The sequence below is a fragment of the Taurulus bubalis genome (genome assembly GCF_910589615.1).
Source record: "Taurulus bubalis genome assembly, chromosome: 4".
NCBI classification, from domain to species: Eukaryota; Metazoa; Chordata; class Actinopteri; order Perciformes; family Cottidae; genus Taurulus; species Taurulus bubalis.
The window spans coordinates 2,770,781-2,794,384 of NC_136592.1; the positions used below are offsets into that span (position 1 = coordinate 2,770,781).

General features: G+C 42.4%; 2 protein-coding genes across 2 annotated transcripts; one reads left to right on the forward strand and one right to left on the reverse strand.

Annotated features, from left to right (window-relative positions):
- Window positions 1–5,892: 5,892 nt before the first annotated feature.
- On the reverse strand, window positions 5,893–9,951 carry LOC306735880 (E3 ubiquitin-protein ligase MARCHF3; the record flags this gene model as incomplete). Its single annotated transcript, XM_079217449.1, has 4 exons — window positions 5,893–6,051; window positions 6,686–6,892; window positions 8,979–9,213; window positions 9,788–9,951. The coding sequence occupies 4 exons, from the start codon at window positions 9,949–9,951 to the stop codon at window positions 5,893–5,895; spliced, it is 765 nt and encodes a 254-aa protein (XP_079073575.1).
- Window positions 9,952–17,926: 7,975 nt separating this feature from the next.
- Window positions 17,927–19,132, forward strand: gjd6 (gap junction protein delta 6; the record flags this gene model as incomplete). The annotated part of the gene is made up of 1 exon (XM_079216764.1): window positions 17,927–19,132. One exon carries the CDS (start codon window positions 17,927–17,929, stop codon window positions 19,130–19,132), a length of 1,206 nt encoding a protein of 401 aa, XP_079072890.1.
- Window positions 19,133–23,604: the final 4,472 nt, after the last annotated feature.

Consider the following 23,604-nt stretch of genomic DNA (forward strand, 5'->3'; position numbering starts at 1 on the left):
GCCATCTTTTTTCTACATTTTCAACATCAAATTTGGGAAATATGAGCCCCTCAAACAACAATAACTGTAATTTAATATCACTATACAATTGTTAACACATTCCAGACTAAAAATATTCAGGTTTTGCCTTATAATTTTTTTATTTTTTTTACACCGAAAAAACAGCGAGTGACCTCGAAACAATTTTTGGAGTGACCTATAAACAATTGTTTTCCCCCAATTCAACATAAAATACATTAATTTACAAATGTTATACCACTTTGAGCATGTAAGAAACATTAAAAACACATTTGACATTAAATTAAAAATATTTCTTACCTTAAAAGTCAATAAAGCACAACAGCAGATGTGTTTTCTGTGGATTTCTTCTTTGGAGGGTTTCTTCAACTTAGTTCTTCAAAGGTTGGTTAGCTAAAAGTAGGCAAACAGGCTATCAAAAATGATTAGCTTTGCAGCATTCAAACTTAACTTGTTCAAGTCCAAGGGTGAAAGAATGACTTTGAGAATCTGCATTCCTTATATAGCCTGGTAGAATTCAAGTTCTGTTTCCATGACTACGTGGTGCCTGGCTGTGAGATTCCGAGGGATGATAGACAGACAAACGGATCTTCATTTGCCTCTCTAGAAACAAAAGACATGTCCGAACGATTTATTTGAAAATCTTCATTTATGGAACAGTTAATAAGTTGCCACTTAACTGTCTCATGTACTTGTTTATTTTTTTGTGAATGACATTGACAGCTATGTAGAATAAATATGATTGCTTTGCTCTTGTTTTCCCCCCCATGTCAACTGTCCCTGTGCTGCTAATTAGGGGACATGATGGTACCCACTGGATGCCTAAATCATCAAGCTTCACTTCTGTCAATTATTACAATATTGTTTCCAGTATGTGTCCAGAGGGTCTGAGCAATAACACAGCAACCAACAGACGTTGTGCACGAGAAACGTTGGCGTGTCGTAGCAGGGTAAGCACAGGTGTAATTCATTATGTCCGATATGGCTGCATTTCCTTTTCGGGTGTTCCAGCCTTATTCCCATTAAATGGACAGTCACTAAACGGTGTTAGCGTTAAGGACACTTGTCAAAACTGTGCGCTGTCAAAGAGGTGTCCTTTTTCGGACAGCGTGGAGCCTAGCTAACTAAACATTGCCACATTAGTCGACCATTTGTCGTTTTTAAACCAGCATGCATACTGTTCAGATGACCAAACCGAAGTGTCATCACCACGATGCTAAAGAAGCTCGCGCCCTACTACTAACCTACTGTAGCCGAGGGTTTATACTTCACATTATTAAGAAAACAACAACATGATGCTCCGTAGTTTGCACAAGATGGCAACCACTTTAATTATTGTCACACCCTTCACCACAACATTTCCTCTCCCTCCATTTTTTCCCTTCACAATAAAAGCCCCAGAAACATAAACCAGAACACTGCTTCCTGAAGAGCTGTTTAAGTACACAATATAATAGCTTACATATCTCCCCTCCTCCTGAAAGAAACGTCCCTGTTTCTAAACACACAAAAATTCCTCCACAGTATACATGTCCCCATCACCCAACTGCAAAGACTCTAGTAAGTATGCCCCGCTAATGCCAATATACACTAGACATATAGCTGATACACCATAGCGTTTACATATATATATATATATATATATATATATATATATATATATATGTATATATATATATATATACATATAAAGCACTTGCCCCGTCCGCCAACAGGGCCGCTACTTGCCCATCAATTTCTCCTTTACTGCAGAATAGTTGGTCTGCACAGCTTCGCGTTGGTAAGATCCGGATCAGTTCATTATCATAGTCACCTCCAAGGCCGCCTGCCAGCTCCTTCACGGCTCCTTCATACCATCTGGCCCAGCAGGGGAAGCTTTGTTTTTCCGGCGGCAGGTCGATCCTGGTATTGCAGGCAAATGGCCGCTCTCTTGCCGCACATTGTAAACCAGCGGTTCTTCGTCGTGCTTCCACATTCTGTCTTTTTGTTTTTTATTTCTTCTCTTTTCTGTAAAAACTATGGTGGTGACATATGAGATGTCCCCACTCAGACGCAGCACAGAATCTCCGATTCGTACTATCTGCATACTGTCCAAAGTTAAGCTATGTGCGTATTAGCAGTGGCTAACGTTAGCTAACTAGCTCACTTCGGCGAACTGCTTTCTACACTTATCTAGATTTTCACCCGATGGTTTTCTTGGCGCAAGATAATCCCATTGCTGCCACCAATGTAGCCGGGGATTTATCTTGCACCTATACTTCACATTATTAAGAAAACAACACGATGCTCCGTAATTTGCACAAAATGGTAACCATTTTAATTCTTGTCACACATTTCACCAGAACATTTCCTCTCTTTCTGTTTTTCCCTTCACAATAAAAGCCCCCAAAACATAAACCAGAACACTGCTTCCTAGAGAGCTGTTTAAGTACACAATGTAATAGCTTACACTACTTAAAATACTAGGCAAATAGGCATCTGGACCTCCGTTGAACATCTTTTCTTGCGGCGGAGTGTCTCCTGGTACCAGTTAATGTTTGGGATTTTTTATATTGTATGATTTTCTATCGGGAGTTTTGCTTCCATTCGTCCAGATCATACCTGCAGTGGTAACGGCCGGCGCCATTCCGTCAAAACGACAGCTGACTATTCGCTAAATTAGACGTTTGCTGGAACTTTAAGTTATGTACATTAGCCACATTAGCACTATTACTATTATTATTATTACTACCTCTGTGGCTTTACCTGAGGTAGTAGGCCGGCAGTGGGCGGCAGTGGAGCGGTGACCTCTCGCTCGGTGGGTGGAGGATTGGGTTGAAACACCTAATGTGACCCCTCGCATTCTGCCGACAACTGTCCGCTCTCAGAAAAGTTGCGGTCAAAAAGGCGTGCAGGCTCCACGTGGCTATTTCTGGACGCTGACCGACGCCATGCCAGCCTTATCATCCTAATCCACCCCAAGCGTGTTGGCTAGTTATCTGATGGGGTTAGCTACTTTGTTGACATAGATAGACCAGCCAAAACTTGCAGGCGTGAGATGAACACGTTTTTATTGCAATACCACAATTTGACATTAGGTGACACACTAAACAATGGCCCAATCCCAACGTTCCCCCTAAACCAGGGGTGGGCAAACTTTTTGGCTCAGGGGCCACATTGAATAAAAAAATTTGACAGACAGGCCGGGCCAGTATCAGATGGATGGAGAGTGTTTGTGTGAACCTGTCACGGGCGGACAATGTTGCGGACCCAAATGCAGACCACATGAGAGTATGAGTATCTGGTAAAACAGATTATTGGAGCCAAAGGGAAGGTGGGGAGCCTGTGGTCCGCCACAGGGGGTGCTGGGCGGTGTGATGTTTGTGCAAGTATGATCCTAACTTCACGAAATAGGGCTTTGTGAACGGAGGTAACAAGGCGGAGCCCTGAGCCTGTGTGTGGAGTGTGGGCTAACGCTAGCTAATGCTAGCGAGGCTAGCTAACGCAGCACTGAAGGCTTCACAGCTAAAGCTGTCTAGAGACCAAACATCCAAAGCTCATGAGAAAGCCGGTGGGATTTTTCAAGAGAAAGGACGATGGGCTCATGACGCAGAAAAGGTCTGTCGTGTCACTGACTGTCAACTGTCACAGATATGAAGAGAAAGTTCTGGTTCTGCAAACATGAAGACTGCTGAAGCATATCATTCACAGATTATAAGGCTATATTTTAATTTGCACTTTATTTAAATGTTATTTACAGTTTATTTAATTTGAAAATTATTATTTTGAATTGTGTTCACACTTGTCTGCACACTAATAGTTGCCCAATAATTGTGAACACACAGATATTCTTCGAAGAAAGTAAAAACCTCACTTTTACTCTCTTAAATATTCAGGTTTGAGGTTTATTAACATTTTGGATTGACCGAGAGCACTGTAGTTGTTCAATAATGCAATTAATCCCCTCCTACCCCCCCAAAAAAAAACTACTTTCCTAATAATTGTGCAGTGTATTTATTTTTTTACATAGTATTCATCAAATTTAAATTTTTTTAAGCTTTACATACACATGGAGTCACGTGGGACCACCGAGTAGGATGGCTGCCTGACTGGATACGTCCCGGTAAACCCACCTAACTACCCCAAATTAGCTAATGATATTGGCGTGACTGTGCTGTAAAGTCATAGAAAGTGATAGTTAAACACTGTTGTAGCTGAGCAAACCGGTGACTCACGCAATATGACAACGAGAGCGGCCAACAAGAGTGCTACTACTGGTGGTGCTAATGCTAAGACAGCAAACCCTGAGGGCATGAGCAATGAGGGAAGCGTGCTGCAGGCTATGCAACAGTCCCTGGTAAAAGCCATGGAGAAGATGGGGCAAGTTGGGAAACTTTTAACGGTTTTGCAAGCAGATATGACGGAGATTAAAGAGACCAGCGTGGGCCTAAGAACTGACGTAGACAGAATAACGCTTCGCCTGGATGAAGCAGAAAATCGAATCTCTCAGTTGGAGGATGACAACAACCAGCTTCGCCAAACGGCGGAGAGAAGCGCTAAAAAGTGCGATGAACTACATCAGGCCGTTGAAGATGCTGCTAATAGAGACAGGCGCCAGAATCTACGACTCATCGGCCTAAGGGAGAAGCTCGACAACGGCTTCAGTGAGAATCCCACTGCACTTGCATGCCGGGACACATTTTTAGTATGTTTTTATTTTATTTGTAACGTGTAGATAATAAGCAGCGACACACTTGATGCTGTGTCACTTTACACAGCATCAAGTGTGTCGCTGCTCATTATCTACGCGTTACACTTTAAATGTTGCTGCCGGAACGGTATTATCTCCGTTCCTCCGTAAAGATTGGTCCAGTGTACCTTATGCTTAAGCAATGAGAAAGGAAGCCGTGTAGCACCTTTTGCCCAGCGGTTGTCTTGGCTGCCACTTGGATACGTGCGTTCACTCAGTTAGGCACCTTTAGTCCACATATCATGGTCCTGCATTGCTGTCTAAAGTATGCAATGTTTCAGTAACAAACAGAGCCAACACATTACTTTTTCTCAGGTCAACGTTCCAATCCACCCCTACTTGATTTATGACCAGATACCCAACACTACTAGCATTCCCATCAGTTTCAGCTGCACTTTTAGTGCTAATTCGCTTATGTTAACACACTGAAGTAAGACAGTGAACATGGTCAGCCTAATGCATGCTGACTTGGCATTCAGCTCAAAGCTGGTCATAAGTACAGCACAGCTGCTAGCATGGCTGCAGACTGTTTGAATACAGAACGCTTAGTGTTACAGAAGCTGCTCCTTCTACTCTAGACAGTCTAAATGTCCTTCACTCACTGTTGCATTACCACAATCTACTCACGAGAGTAAACCTAGCAGGGCTGTTGGGTGATTTAAACCACAACCTTGGTTTGATTCTAGATGGAGGGCGCTCTTGTAACCTTGCTTCATGTGGATGAAATACTTTTTTGTGGCACACCTAGATGAGAAAACATGTGATTCAACAAGCCATTCAGATTTGGCTCTATTATTGTTGTAGATATTGGAACTGCAAGGTTGCAACAGATTGTCAACAATTGTGAATGTTACTGGAGATCTCTCATGTCATGAAGAGAAAAAATACCTGGATCGTCAGTCCAGAACGCTTTGTTGTCTGCAGGAAAAGATTCTGATTGTCACTGTCAAAGAAAGTACTTCACATGTCCACAATTGCCAAGATGACTCCTTTTGATTCGGAGAGTGACACAAGGTTGTAGTTTTCGTCTTTTCTAGACCGACCCAAAGGTTGAGAGACGTCTTAAATTTGCTCTTTTGGTGCAATTGTTCCCAGAAAAGGTGACAATCCTTCAGCTCTTGAAGGAGTCAAGTGGAGACTGTAGTCTACACCATAGTCTCTTTGTTGGTGCCTTTGCAGAAGGTCTTTATGGACGTGGTCTGTTGGGTAGGAGTGCTGTGGGCAGGCAAGGGAATCTGCAATCGCACTTTGTTGTTGGTCTTCTTCCATGTCTGGAACAAATTCATATGGTAGCGCACAGATACCTGAGAAACAAATGAGCATGTTTTAGTGCACCTGGTGATGGTTTAGGTCAAATATAATGTGATGAATTGAATTGAATTGAATTGAATGTGACCAACGTTCCATACTTGCTGCATTTCCAACGCATGATGTGGCTCACCCTTTTGTTTGGTTGCCGATAAAAGGATTCAGCAAGAGTCACGTTGACGATGTCACAAAATACAGAAAAAGGACCTGGTACCAAAAGTTGAGGCGAGCCAGACCACACATTGGAAATGAGGCATTAGGTCCATAGTTGTCATGCGATGACGACTGAGTAAACTCCATTTGCTGAGGAAGACCATGCAATGTAGATTAAAAGCCTGAGAAAAGTTTTTAAGTGGCTGAGCTTCCCAAAGGTCAAAAATGCACTTCCACTAAAAGTTATTTTTAATTTTTTGGTGATTTATTCGTAGTTTCAGGCTAACTAATTATTTGATTTAAAAAATAAAAATAGAAAGTTGAAGTTGCTAACCAACATTTTTATGTTAACCAAATCCAATGAAAGGGGCTGCAGAGACTTATCGCCAAGATCTTTTCACACAAGGCTGGATTGCATATGAGGGGTAAAACGAGAAAAACCATGTACTGACTGACAAGTGTAAACCCTGAACGTACCAGGGTCCAGAAGACGTATATGGTGAAGAGGGCCAGCGTGAGGACCAGTAGCCCCAGGGCCTCCATGCCGTTGGTGTAGTGGAGGTCCAAGGCGCCCTGAACACACAGCCATCCTGACAGGCTGGCCAGTGGTGTGATGAACAGGAAACACACAGCATCGCCACACAGCGTCCGCCTCTGCTGCTGCACAGATGGAGAACACAACCACTGAGGGGAAGAAGGAAGAGAGTGAAAGCTGGTTAAAAGCACATTAATGTACAACATGGGTCATGGTGCTGCACACCGTGTGGGTGGAGCTACTTGACCCACACATGGACATGTAGGTATAGAACCACTGGGGTGGAAAGTACGGTATCTGGGCAGCAGGCTAGATACTGTTGAGTTACTGAGAATAATAGTATTTATTTACAGCAGAATGCTACAAATGGAAAGGTCGAAGACTAGATTGTGTTTTATATTTAATACATCAGTGTGCAGTTGGCATATGGAAATTCATATTTAGATGGTGTTTGTGTGTAAAGTTGTGTTACAAAAATACACATTTTTAGTTTTTATAGTTTTTAATGCAGTATCTGCTTTTGCAAAGATGTTAGATTTGAAGTAATTTGTATATTTGAGGGTCTTAGTTTTAGCATTTGCAAAAATCTAGTAAATAGTATTAAGATCCCTAAAATGCCTTGTAAAGAAATGCTTTAATACTTCATATTACTGTAATCACTATCGTATTATATAATTAACATATATCAATAGCATATGTATTTTAATCAGTTTGGCTTTTAATAACTTTGATATCATTATTTTTAATTATAATATCAAACCGGTCCTTATCCAAGATCATAGGAATACTGACAGCCCAAGCCCAATAATTACAGTTGGCTATTACAAGGGACCTGCAGTGTGAGTACGGTTTTGTTTGATGACCAATCTTAAATACAAAAAGCTATTTTACCTGATTAAACTTGTGTTGCAGTTGAGGGGGGCGTAAGGTCACCAAGCCCATGTACTGCATGATAAAAGGTCCGATCCAAACCGGTGCACCGAAGCCAACAGGACTCTACCTGCACACCATGCTGCTGTTTCGATGGGCTCTTCCCAGCAGACACGTTCTGCTGTAGTAATGTAAAGTGTTGTGCGTGTGTTTTTGTGCATGTGAGTTCATGTGTACAGTATTGCCTGACAGCAGGCTTATGCTGTTCTTAACCTGGTGGAGAGCATGGTGCTTAATCAGCAGATTACTGGCTGTGACCACACACGCAGCAGGAAGACGACCCGGCCACTAATACGCTCTCCTGCACTGTGCACTGCCGAGCAGCGAGCGGAGGAAACGCCATCTAATCTGACTCTAAGTGGCTTTAGGGTACAAGCAGGTCCAACTGATAGCAGCATGTTCTCCAACCTGAAGGCAGCAGGGCTCCTCCCACTGACTTCTGCTGGCTCATCCAGAAATATCAGAGGCCTCTCTCATCCCTCAGGTTGTATATATATATATATATGTGTCTGTGTATATATCAGGACTCTTACGCTCATGGAAAACCTGGTTATTTCCAGGCCTGGAAAAGTCCTTGAAAAAAATTAAATCCCCAAAGTTTAGTAAAAGTCATGTAAATGTGTTATATTCATGTGTTCATGACGTTCATTTAAGTTGAGTTTGAAATAATTAATATGCTTTTAAAAGAAAGACACTCAAAATATAAACAGGCATGCAGGCATCTATATAAATGTATATTCTTTTAATCAAACTATTGTCTCATTCATTTGTGTCATTTAAGGTTTACTGTATGCTTTGTATTCTCATTGTTAGTTTAAATACTATCTATATCTATCTATATATATATACATACATATGTATGTATGTATGTATGTATGTATGTATATATATATATATATATATATATATATATATATATATATATATATACATACATACATACATATGTACGTATGTATATGTTCTTTTTTATATAATTTAAGAACAGCTGTTTGCACTTGTAAACATAATATATAAAAATAAATAATAAAAAGTAATATGAAGGTGAAATGTCATCAAGGAATGCTCGTTACCAGGTGAAGACCGGAACGTTTGATCATCTTTCATAACTACAACTCGTGAAAATAAAGTGAACAGTTTATAATTCAACATCATTCCAGCTGTGTCTCATGGGTGGTTTTTGATTCATTGCTCATTGTACATGTGCGGAGGAAGAAAGCTCAAAGACGTCGTAGACCGATATCTAATTATGACAAATACAACCCTTTGAGTGCGAATGAGCTGCATGGCCAGAAAAGGGCCTACCTCAGAAAGGGGCTTTGGCAGGCGCTCCAGTGCAAACTGGTGGCGGCAGAGTTCACAGTGGCTGCTGTTGGAGGCGGTGAGCCAGAGCTCCAGGCAGGCCCGGTGCACCATGGCCAGGCTACCACAGCACTGGCAGGGCGACAGCAGCTCCCCGGAGGCTCCGCCTTCATGGCAGATCCTACAAAACGGCTCCTCCCTGCAGAGAGAGAGACACTTCTCTTCTGTAAACATTCCCCTGAAGAGTGTTGGGATGGTAGCTCTATAAGAACGTTTCCATGTCACTGATGCCTTTCAGAAAGACTCAAGGCCTCTGATTTGATAAGACTCAAATAGGGGGTCCATATAGTAGAAAGATGTGTATCTACCCTCACGGGATTCAATTCTACTAGATTCACATGTCTGAAACAACAACAGGGTCTCCCCTTGAGGTCCCCAAAGAGCTCCTGGTGGAGCATGCACTGAGCACCGTCCTTTCAATATAATTCCTCCACAATCAGATAATACATCCATCGCACAGACACTTTCTTCATGTGGAAATACAAACCTTTCAACAAAACTAAAGCACAATACTAAGACGTTCCCCAAGAACACAGACATGGCCACATATACACACGTCTCATTTCATAAAGAGAGAAATATTACTAAATACATCAACACAAGTAAATAAGTATATATAGTAAGTCACCAAATACAAATAAATAAAATAAATAAATAATTAGATATATAGGGCTTTGTATTAGAGATATGTTGCATAGGGATGCAGTACACATTCCTATCAAACAGCTCGACAGAAGAGATACAACTCTTACCGTTCAGTGATTGCTGCTCGTTCCTCACAGGGCGGGTCAACGGGATAGCGTGTAACTTCTGGGTTGCAGCCGTCGAGTCCCTCCTCCAGCCCGTGCTCAGGCATCACCTTGACCTCCCCCACAGGGCCGGACACCCGTGGGGCCGGGAGCTCCTCTGCTGTCATGTCTGCTATCTGCGGGGCCATTTACTCACGCAGGAGCATCACACCTGTTAGCAGGCAAACACAAGTCAGGATTCAATTTTTAGTGCCTTTTCCTTTTATCGTACCGTTGATCGCGTCATGGCAAAGCTAACACTAGTTACATAACACTATTTCGACACATTTAATAAATGGATGTGGAAAAATGTATATGTTGAAATCAAAAAAAGAAACGATTTGAAATATGTTTTGAGAATGTTAAAGGATCCAAAGTACGCCACCACAACGGGGACTAACATATAGATCTATAAGTTGCTCCTATTTTCTGGTGCTGTTAAAGGATTGCTTCCATAATGCGTGACAGTTATGTATATTTTCATCCCATATTTTCAGTGATGCCAAGCTGAGATACAAAAAGGGCCATTTTTCATCTACAGTACAGGCCAGACTCACTGGTGTTGTGTATGAATACTGCATTCTATGCTGACACATGGTAAATACAATTATATAATAAATACTACAGATTGGTCCTTCAATACAGTTTCTGATTAAATGTACAAAAAAAGCATGATGTCTTTGTGAAAATCATATATTCAGAAATGTGGATTTAGAAAACATTCATCATTAATGAGGAAAGTGTTTCACCAAAAAAACATTTACACTTTATTTAAATGGACATGATGTCATATTTCTAAAAGTGTAAATATATAAACATTTGTTTTTCTTTCTTTTGAGACAGTTCTCCATGTGTGGATGTATTTTGTTGTATTATTATTTTTGTATATTACATTTTTGCTTTACTTTGTTCTTTGTAAACCTTGTACAGCAGATATTGATATCTATTTTATAGGGTCCAAACAAAAAACATACAGCAGTAACGTAAATATAGCATCTTATATATAACAACATAAGGGGAAAAAATAGAAGGTTGAAAAAAACCTTAGTAATTTAAGGTCCGGATGAAAATACAGTGGCTTGGATAGCCGGTCTCTTTGCCTCGCTCCACTTCACGAGACAACTTCACCAGGAGAAGAGTGGGCGCTGCTCCGGCAACACATTCTCACTCTCAACTTGTCAGAAAAGGTTGTGGTTAACGTTACCTTGACTTCCTCCCAGCAAATAGTCTCCTAGCGGTGGGGAGGAGGTAGAGTGCAGTGGGGTGCGCTGGCTTTTTTGTCTCATCTGTTTTTTCTTTTTAATCTTAAAAATAGCTTTATTGTTCTGGCGGTATCGAACTGTCCCGGAACTACATTGAACTCCATTTCTTTCTTTTTACATTAAAAAACTTTTGCGAGATCTCACACAACAGTGTGTGTGTGTGTGTGTGTGTGTGTGTGTGTGTGTGTGTGTGTGTGTGTGTGTGTGTGTAGCAGTCAGGGCCATAAGTATTTGGACTGTGACACCATTGTTCTTATTTTCCTCTTTACACAACTCTACACAGATTTGAAATGACACATCAATATGTGGTGAAAGTTTAGACTTTCAGCTTTAATTCAATGGATATAACAAAACTATCGCATCAACCTTTTAGGAATTACAACCATTTTTACACAGCCGCCCACATTTTCAGAGTCTCAAAAGTAAATGGACAATTGTCTTACAAATGGTTTTATGGCCAGGTCTACATTTGTACAAAATAAAGTGACTTGAACTGCATTGTTCCCTCGGTATTTCATGACAAAATAAGCAGATGAAAAGGTCTGGAGAGGATTCAAAATGTTGAATTTGCATTTGGTAGCTGGTCCAGGGAACTCTCTGCATGTCAATGCAAGTGAAGGAGGCCATTAAAAGGCTGACAAACTACACACACCTATCAGGCAGATAGCAGAAACATCAGGATTGACCAAATCAATAGGTTGGTACATTCCTAAAATAAAATAGGAGCAAGCTCACCAACACCAAAAGGCTCGGAAGACCACAGAAGACATGTGAAGTAGATGCAGCAGAATTCTTTCCTCGGTGAAGAAAAACCCTTCATAACATGACTACTGAGCTCCAGAATATTCTGGAGGAGGGAGGCGTGCCTTTGTCAAAGTCTACAACCAAGAGATGCCTTTATGAGTCTGAATACAGAAGGTTTACAACAAAGTGCAAACCACTGGGAACACTGAAGAACAGGAAGGCAAGACTTTGCCAGGAAACATCTGAATAAGCCTGATCAGTTTTAGATGAAGGTTCTTTGGAAGATGAAACCAAGTCGGCTCAGGTCTTCATGCAGCTCACACTGAAACAATATGCATGATATCAAACTCTGTTCATGGCAAGGTCCTGTTTACCACAACGCAGCAGCCAAGCAGTGGCTCAAGATACACAACACTGAGCTGTTGCAGAGCAGAGACACAATAAGCCAATATAGGCTTCAAACTACACCTTGCATAAAGTAACACGTCATCTCCAACAGTAGGCTTACCAATAGCTGGATGTCCACACACACTTTGTGACGGCGTCTGCTCCGATGCAGTGGAAGCAGCCCTTCCCGTCTGTTTAACAGAGCCCGTGTGTGGAAGCTTCTCCTCCTAAAGCCTGCCAGCAGATTAGCGTGGCTTCATGGACGCCGGTGAGACCAGTGAGGGATTAGATGGAGGGGAAAGTATGGGCCAGGCCAGACAAATGGAAATCACATCAGAGTGAGTTACAGCGAGCGGGAGCAGCACCTCATCATACCCCCCTTAATCCTGTTAGGGGGCTACCAGGAAGGCAGCAGAGCGAGCCTTTCACCGGCCTCCACCCTCCTATGGTAGTATAGGCTGCAGGACCAAGCCGCTCCCGTAGATAGAGGGACATGAGACCGTGGTGTTGTGGTGTTGTGGTGTTTGGTGTTTGACACGTATGTCTGTGGAGGAGAGAGGTTTTCGCTCTTTGATTTAAACTCTTATCAGAATCAGAAGTCTTGCTGAGATGGAAATCTGATGGCACATGTGGACAAACAGGGAAACAACAACAACGTAATGTCCCCCTCTAGAACTGATTTGAATGTCCTTTGGCTCGTTTGTAAAGCCGCAGTGCACACACTGTTGTTTTAACTCACACTTACACATATTCCATGATCAGGACTTTCAACCCCTCACCTGTGGTGAACCTTTCTGATAAATATCAGGGAGAAACAGTGTATCGTAGAGAGCAGTGTTTGGCCAACCACAGAACTGTATATCCCATGGGTCAAAATGCAGAACAATATGTTCTGTTGCAAAAGTTTATGATAGTTTTGTATTTTCTTCAGAAAGATAATCTTCTCAAATGAACACAACTTTTATGATTTTGGAATTGTGAATGCAGTCGGCAGAAGTAAAATGTAATAATAGGCCATAAATGAACCACGTGGCATTAGCGTGAATAGAAACGACTGGTTGCAGAGTTGATGTTTTGTGGTCACATTTGGCCGCTTGTTTTCTAAGACACGTAAAACCGTAAACATGTATGAGAGTTGTGATAACTGATGATCTTATATTGTAGAACAACATGCGAACATCTCCGAAGCTTTTGTTAACCTTATTTCAGGACTCGTTCTGCATCACTCTATTACATACAGTATATAATGTCTTTGCAGGTTTCAAACGGAGGAGCTGTGAAAATCGGCACTAACAATTAGTTGCTTAGTGAACGTGAGAGTCTTTTGGTCAGATAAACATGCAACAATGCAAAAGATTATCCACACACCTGATGATTATGCATAAACAATTCATTGAAATCAACTGGTTCTCAACTCAACACAACTAACTAAACTCCAAGTGTTTCTTCATTCTCCTGTTTGTGAAGAACTGTGCTCAACATTCTTTGAGAGGTTATTATCATCATTTGTCATGTAATTATTGCGGTCGTGACTGATGTTGGTGGGGGTAAGGTGGTCTTTTTGTTGTACTAAATACAACAATTAATACAAATAAAATTAGGGATAATGTGAGACAGTGAGATTTGTAAGATACACACTACCAAGACACTTTTTTTCCTGTCATTTTCCCCTGTTTACCTATTTGTGAAAGGGCGGCATGGTGGTGGCCTCACAGCAAGAGGAGCCGCGTCATGTCTCTAGCAAATACCTTAGATTTATTTATGTTTATAGAGAATTAGATGAGTCCAGGTGGTGTTAAATGAAGCATGTCCTCCTGGTTTGAATTAATTTTAACAGGCTAAAGTTCATTAGGTTGCACTGGCCACACACACACACACACGCACACACACACACACACACACACACACACACACACACACACACACACACACACACACACACAATCTACGTTTTCTTTTATCATGCCTCATTTTGTACAGAGTTCTGAGGTTTTAACATCCGTAAATGTACGCTGCCCTTCTGGTTCCTCTTTTACGATGGATTTGTCAAGGCCTCTCCTCCCACCTTTCCTTGTGTTTTCTGGGTGTTCCCTGCCACTAGTGGCTCCTCCTGCTCCTGGGCTCTGGCTGCTGGCACACCTCAGCCTCATCATCTAATCAACTGCTGCATTATTTACAGCCTGGCTTTCCTCCAAGTCCTTGCCAGAACTTTCCATCTACTACGTTGGTAGCTATGTTGCAGGCATCAGAATGAATTATTTTTTAAGTATTCTGTAGTTTCGTCTCTGAATTGTATCTCATTGCGCTCAGATCAAACTTCTGCTGCTCTGAATTCCAGTCTCCTGCCTCTCTGCTCGCTCTCAGCTGTCAAACCCAGCTGTTCCCGTCAATTCATCCACTGGATAAGCACTAACAACATTCACCCCATATCCTTATCTCTGAAAACCTTTTTCTCTTCACTTACTACGTACTGCAGCTGCCCTCACAAAGTACACCATGTGTCATGCAGTATAGCATTCATGTTGTGACTAACATTCCCTTTAACGTTGACCCTCTTACTCATATATCTGCTGTGCCATGGCCTGCGTACTGCAACAATGCATCCGGATAGTAGAACATTCTGGTTATCGGCATACTGCATTAGACATTGGGACATACTAAATGTTTTCCTTGCATAGTAAATCATATTGCAGTATGGGTATTGGAACACACAGCAAGTCAATACACCTTTTTACCTGCTGTCAGAGTCTGTGTGCTGCGCATGGGTTCACTCAATAATGAACTTAACAGGATTTTATACACGTAGAAATGTTTCAATCATCAGTTTAAGGCGTCCTGGACATTGTTCTCCCCGCTGTTCTTTCTCTTGAAAGTATTTTACTTCCACAGTTTGTTGTTTGAAACTCTCCAGAGTTCAGGGAGAGCAGTGCTGTGAATCCTGATTCCCTGCCTGGTGTCTTGCCCCGATGATAACAGCAGTACCTCTGGAACTGTCTCAACTGGTCTTCATCCTAAAATCCTGAAGACAACATTTCTGGCTGTGTTCCACGTCTCAAACGAGTCCAACACCAGTATGCACCAAGGACTTTACACACCAGTGACTTGCCAGTAAGATCGTAATGCAGAATAATTTGGGTTATTGTAAACATATCCTACAAATATTTACCTTTGAGACATAATCCGCCACATTAAAATGAAAACGATGCTATCTTTACACAGCAATCATTATTTACGATCAGGAAATCAACTGTTACATGACTAAAACTTGTCTGAGTGGAGCAGGTTCAGACTCAAGCGCCTGCATTCTAAAGGAAGCGCTCCATTCATATTTATAGTCTGTTCTCCCTTTCTACACATAAGCTCAGATAAAAGAGGAGAAAGAACGAGTCTCTGACTGGCAGAGCTCCAGTCTCTCCCTTCCCTCTAATCCTGTGTTATTCATTCCCAGGCTGCTCCTCACAAAGCCCAGAGGGAACGCACTTCATGAACAGACTGAGAAGGTGGATAATTCCTTTGACTGACGGGACAGCAGCGCGCAGAACCCCAGACGTGCTGGAGGAAAACGTATACGACGCCCCCTCTGGAGGAAAGCCACTTCCTGTCCTCTCTGCGGCCGCTGGGTGCAGCAGGCCTGTCTGAAGCTGCAGGTCTGGTGTTGTGTCTGGGATTTAGTCAAGGTCTGTTTGGGTCGGCGGACTCTTTAAGCCCGCCTCCTCCATTTGCATTGTGTTAGATAGGACTGGGGCCCTCTCTAATCCTACGAGGAGCGAGGGGCCACTTTCCAGTCTATCGATCCCTCACTTCATCAGGTCCCCAGCAGCCATTAAAAGATGTTAATCCAGCGTGTGCCTCGGTCTGGATCGAATCCCAGACAAAAGCACCGCTGGAAGCTGTCTGGACATTAAGTCTCACATGTTTTATGCTCTACCTGTACGCCGTTATGATCTATAGACACTGCAACAGCTGTTCAATGGAGATACCAACAAGGGTAGACATAAAATACATATGAACATAATATTAACTACTATAGGGACTATATTTACAAAAAGTACAAGACATATTGCCTCTGTCCTTTCTAAAATAAAAACTAAATACCACAAAGTTGTGAGGAAAATGTCTTTATGGGTCTTTAATCTCTGACTCGGGCACAAAATCAAGCAATTTTACGCTATAAATTATGAGACTTCTCAATACTTGAGATTGTCTGCTAATTCCTGACAATGACTGATATATTTGACTTGAGGACATTTCTGACTACGTCAATGCTGATATGATTTCAGGTCTGAAAGAGATGTAATGTTGGACCTTTACTCTCGAAAACTTTGAATTCTTGATTTTTTTTGTCTGAATATAGTCAGAGATGTCTTCAAATCAAATGTATCAGTAGTTGTCAGATATTAATATTTTAATTGAAATACAAGAAAGCAAAAATCAATAAAATGGTTTCCCTCAGAATATTTCATTTTAAATTAAAGAAGTACCGGTACACAGTTAAGATGCGGGTGAATATATTCCATTTAATTTTATTTTCATATATATATTTTGTATATGCCCTTGTCAACAACACATTTTATAATATATAATCCCTTACTGTACCATCACTGGCAATGCTGTGTGATCACCAGCAGCTATACGTTGTGTGAGGAGGCAGGCAGTGGCAGTAGACAGGTAAACACTGGAATGAGAGTAGGAGTCACATCATGAGCGGTCCTTAAGCATGCAGCATAACGGGCACCCAACAATATTATCATACAACATCGTTGTCAATTAAATTTCAAGGATTACATTATACAAATACTTTTCTAATAATGTGTCCCGTATGAAATCAAAAGTCAACGTCATCTTTTTCAACTTTACTTCCATAACTCCATAACGAATTAATAACGTAATAAAAGCAAACTATTATTGTGTTGCCTTAAAGCAGCGGTTCTCAAACCTTTTCTGTCACGCCCACTTTGGAGGAAGAACAATATTTGAATCACCTGAGGCCTTGAGGATGTATAGTGTGTAGTGTGAGTTAAATGTTATTTTCATCTCACGCTGCACCAAATGGTTCTGTTATGTCATAAATAGCCTGTGGGCAGAGCTCTGAGACGGAGACTCAGACGGGGCTTTGCAGGACTGTTTGAAGTAAGGAAAGGGGTCACTGAGTGTTTTATCTGGGGACACAACGATTTGATGCTCGCAGACCTTTCAAGGGGCTTTTTTTAAAACACAGATAAGAGGATTGGCAAGTGGCTGGAGAGGAGCAGTCAAAACAAGCCCAGGAAGAGCACATTTGCTTTCAGAGCACTAATGTGTGAAGAATGCTCTATCAGTCGGCGCTATCAGCAGGTCCTCCAGTAGAGGAAGGGGAGCGTCTCTCAGTTTTAAAATGGATCCCAAAGACAGGAGAGGAGGGAGTGCGCCAAGAAACTTATGTCAAGTGGACATCCTTATCTAAGAAAGATGACTCTCTCTTGCTACGGCTCCAGTGCTCTCAAGGCAGCCGGGCAGAGAGCAGGCTTCCTTCCGTCGGGGAGGCTAGCTGCTCGGATTTTAGAAGAAGTTCCTGGAATTGAGAATGAAAACCTCGAGACCAAAGGGTCGTGTAGATTAGGCAGGGTAGTGTAGCCCAGATCAGGTCTTCCGCACGGTGGTTTAGGATGTCAGCAAGTCCAACAGGGTAGGAGACTGCTCTCCTCCAGGCAGCCGACAGCCTCAGGCCACCATGACGGAGTGGACCCTGCTCAAGCGACTCCTGGACGCCGTCCACCAGCACTCCACCATGATCGGGCGCCTGTGGCTCACCGTCATGGTCATTTTCCGGCTGCTCATCGTTGCTGTGGCGACTGAGGACGTGTACGCCGACGAGCAAGAGATGTTTGTGTGCAACACGCTGCAGCCGGGATGCTCCACCGTCTGCTTCGACGCGTTCGCGCCCATCTCGCAGCCTCGCTTCTGGGTGTTCCACATCATCAGCGTGTCCACGCCATCCCTCTGCTTCATCATCTACACGTGGCATAACCTGTCCAAGCTGCCTCACAATGCCACCCAGAGGCAGCGGCAGGGACCCGGAGTTGCCCCAGGGCTGGGAGGCCCCGGTGTGGGGCGAGGCAGCGGACGGGAGGCGTACGATCGAAGCTGCGACTCAGACAGCTGCTCCATCCGCTCCCATAAGCACCTGGGTCACAGCGTGGCGGATGTGCTGGAGGGCGTCGCCGCTCAGACCCTCCTGAGAGGAGACGCCAGCGACATGGTGGCCTTGAGCCACGCCCGGGGTTACATCGTCAGAGAGGGGAGCGCAGAGGGTCCCGTGGTCTCTGGAGGGGTTTTGTCGAAATGTTACATCTTCCATGTGTGTTTACGGGCGGTCCTGGAGGTGGGCTTTGTCACGGCCCAGTGGAAGCTGTTTGGCTTCCAGGTACCGGTCCATTTCCTTTGTACCTCGACCCCCTGCAGCCAGCCGGTGGACTGCTACGTTTCCAGGCCCACGGAGAAGACCATCTTCTTGCTCTTCATGTTTTGTGTGGGGATTTTCTGTATCCTGCTCAACCTGCTGGAGCTCAACCATCTGGGCTGGAAGAAGATCCGGCAGGCTGTGAAGCTGAGGGAGAGGGCGTCCTGGGGAGGTTGTCCAGGCATAAGAGGGGGGTACGAAACCTTCCCTTCAGACAGCCCCTCGCTCACGTCTTCTTTGGGCTACAGGGACGCGACCAGCACCACTTCCCTGCCCACGTTGGACCTGGTGGTGGGTCACCAGCCTGACTGGACCTGTGCGGTGAACAGTGGCAGGACGAGGGAGCCTGAGGATGTCAGAGAGACTAGACCAGAGCAACCAAAGACACAGGACTCCCATAAAGGAGAGCGGCAGCCTCTGAAGAGTCAGAGAGCGATCAGAGAGTCTAAACAGAGAAGTGCTGAGGTCTGGATATAGTCCACAACCATTAACCTCTGATAGTTTGATAGAGTCTAACCCTGCAGTTAATCTTGCATTCATGAAGGTTATAATGTTCAGGTTTAGAGAAATGTGTTGATTCAACTTGAGGTGCCTGGACTGTGTGGCGTTACACTAATACATGTTTTGTAATTTGAGTTAACTAACCCTTTACTTCCCCATAGACCAGCAGACCAGAGATCCTCCAGGTTAAACTTATGATATCCATCTTTGTGATGGGATTCATTGTGTGAACGAATGTCTCTTCTTTTCCATTAACCCTTCACCCGCAGCTCTTTTGAAACAATCACAACTGAGAGGAGCTACCAACATGTTGCCAAGAGATACTGGTTTGAATGGCGATGCTGGGAGTCAGCCTGAAGACATTCAAATGGGTGATTTGATAGTGTTTCCAGTACCATGTAGTGTTAACCATATGTGAGTTTTGGATGCTATAATGGACACAAAACATGTGGATGTGCTTTGTGTTCACAATGCACAGGGACATTTCATGACAGGGTGTAACATATACACATGAATAAATATGATCACTGATGAGACGGTTGCTTATTTAAAGGCAGTGACCACAACCTAATTGTATCACAAAACAATGCCTACTTGTTTTCCCTCATCATCACAGGTTGCATGACATATTTAGACTGTTTCCTTTATAGCTCTCAGAGGCTCAGAGGGAAAATGATGGAGTATTAAGTTACATTCTTCCTCTGCGGGTCCAACACTGATGCTGGGCGATGAGGTTTCCCAGTTCATCCCATAGGTGTTGGATAGGGAGGGCAGGGCTCCGTGCAGGCTAGCTCTTCCACACCAAACTGTGAAGCCAATTCTCATTGCAGCTGCTTTTGTATACAGAACTGGACTGTCGACACAAAGTAAGAGCCTGAAATATTGTTGTGTGCTGCAATATGAAAGGTTCCTGAAAAATAGCCACAATAAACGTAGATACATTTTGATCACAGATCACAAACAGAATGGCTCCATATTGGCTTGTTTTATTTATGCAATATATTTATTAATATATTCAATTTACAACATCTATAAAACACCTTTTGCATAAATGATGCTACTGAAAGAAACTAAACACAGAGCTGTGCAGACTTTGCCTTGTAGTTGGTTGTAAGATGAATACTGCGAAGGCAAGAGGTACAGTGTTGAGAGAGATCTGGGTTTAGTGTATCAAAAGGCATTCACACTGTGGGGCTAATGGCAGACACATAGATGTGAACTTGGTTAACCTTGTTTTCAGTCTTAATCAAACTCTTTGGGAATGGATGGTTCCACTTGTTTCATGATTGCGTTCAGAACTATTTGTTGAGTTTCAGTCTCTTTCCCTGTAGTTTACCTGGAGACTGAATTAAACCTTCTGATGACATTCCTGTGATGTATGTTGTTGAACTGTGCAGACGGCACCCTGTGCTAAGAGCTCCCCAGTATCCATAATCCATGTCGAACCGGAAAAGTAACATGCAACATCTTGAACATCTAGGCAATAAGTATCCATACATTTTCTTTCTTTTTTCTCTAATGTATATAAAGTTCAGTTGGTCTACAACACATTAAAAGACTAAACTTCATGAATCCATCAAGTACATATTGGGACAAATACCCAATAAGAACACACTTCTGGAGGGGAAACAAGTTTCTTCTCATTGCAGTGATAATAATTTGAAGTCCAGTAAAATCTGGAATAAAAGCCGGTATATAATGGTTATATAAATAATGGCTGGTCACTATATGGGTACAGATTGCAAAGCCCTCCGCGGCAAATTTGTGATTTTGGGCTATACAAAATAAACTGAATTGAATTAATAAAAGCAGCTAAACATTAACAGTTTCTTTCTTCATTATTACCTGTAATCTGATAGCACAACTGGTATATTCTGTGTAATGTCCATTTCCACAGCACTAATTCCATCAGTGTTGGCATGCTCAATACTTCTGCTTTTCCCTTCTTTTTAAAGTTATGAAACTCAACATTTCCTGCATATGTATAATACTAAGAGCTTACCGGGAACATAAGTTATTATTTAAAAAAAATCATGTGGTTCTTTATCTAATATCCTTGAGGTTAGTGAAGAAAAATCATATTTCTGTTAGAGACGAGAACCAGCCCAATCCATTCTAACCTTACCGCAAGTCGTTCTGTTCACACTTCAGTGTTAAGTGTGAGACGAGGCGGATATAAAATGCATGAAACTTTTTTTTTAATTTTTACTTAATCTTATGTCATATTTTCTGGAAACAACGGCAACATTGTTTCCGGCCCTGGTGAGTATGACCTGGCTGGATTAGTGTTGTGGAAAGGCAATTTATATCCAGACAGTTGCATCAACATACAAATAAAAACGGGAGCAGATCAGAAAACAAGATCAAATTAAAATAAAGTTTCGAATAAATAAATCTACAGTTGAGGTAAATAAAGACGTCTCTTTGAGACTTTACGGTAATGCGCCTCTTGCACCCTCTGGTCTGTGGCTGAACACCCTGAAGGCCACCAAGGTGCTGCACCTGATGGCACTTCCTCTACAACAAGTTCGTCAGCATGGCCTTTACTTATCCTAACGCTGATCACCAGCTAATGAAGAGAGCTGGAAGGAGTTTCACAGGATAACAGGATCATCTACTTCATTGGATAATTCTTCCAATCTAGAAACCAATAATTGAGATTCTGGATTCAATATATATCAGTCCAAACATCTGTGGTACAAATCTAAGTATCCGTCACTTTGACGTCACATATCTGATATCTGACAGTGGTTCTAACCTTGGTGTGAATAACACAAAGTGCAAGAAAAAGAGAAACTAAATATATCATTTAAAAAAAATGGTGCATGTCTATAAACGTATGCGGTAGGTAGATTCTAAAGCTTCAGTGCAATACAGACGACATTTAAAAAAGCACTTTCAATTGGTTTCAGTGAGACAAGGCAAAGAGTGGACGCTTCGGTCCTCACAATAAGTCAGAGCATGTAAACACAGAGAGGGAGAAAGGGAGAGAGACATTCAGACAGATGGAGTCCACTCCAGTTCCTCGTCCTCGTAAAACACTTAAGAGCACAGCAGGCAACACAGGCAAAGTCAGTTTGGGGGAATGTAGAGTTACAGGTCGAATCTAACAGAGGACTCATTGACACGCCCAACGTCTCCCAGTGGGGCGTGAGGCCTTCCAGCACTGGGGACTTCAACTTCTGCCAGTGAGGTGGGATCTCTGTCCAGGAGCTGAGGTCTAGAGGTTCACGCATTCATAAAACGTCTTAAAATAGTGTTTTTGTGGAAAGGAACCGTGTCATGCAGCTAAAGCCTCCGCTAAGCAAATGTTTTTTAGTCCACATTTTTAAGATCACTATATGGTTTATAACAACTTGGGTGTTTATGTTTTGTGTAACTTTGGCCATCGTTTCTACCAGATATCCAACAGGGAAGAGGTTCTTAAAGCCAACAGTTCATCCAGATTCTGATTCTGATTATCGAAGCTCTTTTCTTTTTGACAGTAGAACTGAAACATTGCTGATTGTTCCATAAATACACCTTCTAATCACTTCACCTGCTTCCTCTCAGGGTCCTCCCCCACTGATCACAACAGATGGACTGTTTGTAACAGATAGTTTGGATAATAATTCATTTAAAGCAGCATTACATCTGTTATTCTTTGGCCACTTGGGGGCAGAACTCCATAACAAGCTGAAAATCACGCACATATTTCAAGATATGTCCTAAAAACAGTATTTACACATCCAGCATAAACTAAGTGATGTACTGGCCTTCATTTGGAGTCTTGTTTCTGCTTTCATTATCACTCCTTTTAGCTCTATTTTGCGCTCCACCAACTCCTATGGAAAAGATATATTTATCTTCAGCTGCTAACTGCTTCCTACGTTCACCAGCTGTTCTCTAGCCGTGTCTGTCTGCCTGATGCTGAGGAGGAGTAACCCTGTTACAGACATCAGCAACCCAAAGAGCACAATGTCATTGTACTGATAGAAATGATGGTCAAAACTATGACATGAACAAAGCTCTAATTAGTTGAAATGATCCTTGAACTTTGGTAAGACTTCACAGGGAAGTGTTAGCAATTTGGCTTATGTTTGGACAATAACATGAAATGCTATTTAAAATTAAAATAAATCAGTGGAATACAGCAGTGTGGCGGCCATATTGGAGGTCTTCTAGGGAGAGATGAAATGTTGAATGACATCAAACACATAAGACAGCCCATCGACAGCATTTCTTTTTAAAAAGGGTCAGTTCCCACAAATCCTAATTTCTTTTCAAGCTTGGGTAGGTCACATTGGATAAAACAGCAAGAGTACGATAGATCTTCAAAAGGATCCAAACAAAAAAAAACAGTGTTTCCAACTCTTTTCCAGTGAAAGTAGCAAGCAGCACTTGCTCCAGAAGCCGCTAAACCTAGCGAGAAAGTCGCCATGTCGACCCCCAAAATGATCTTTATGAAC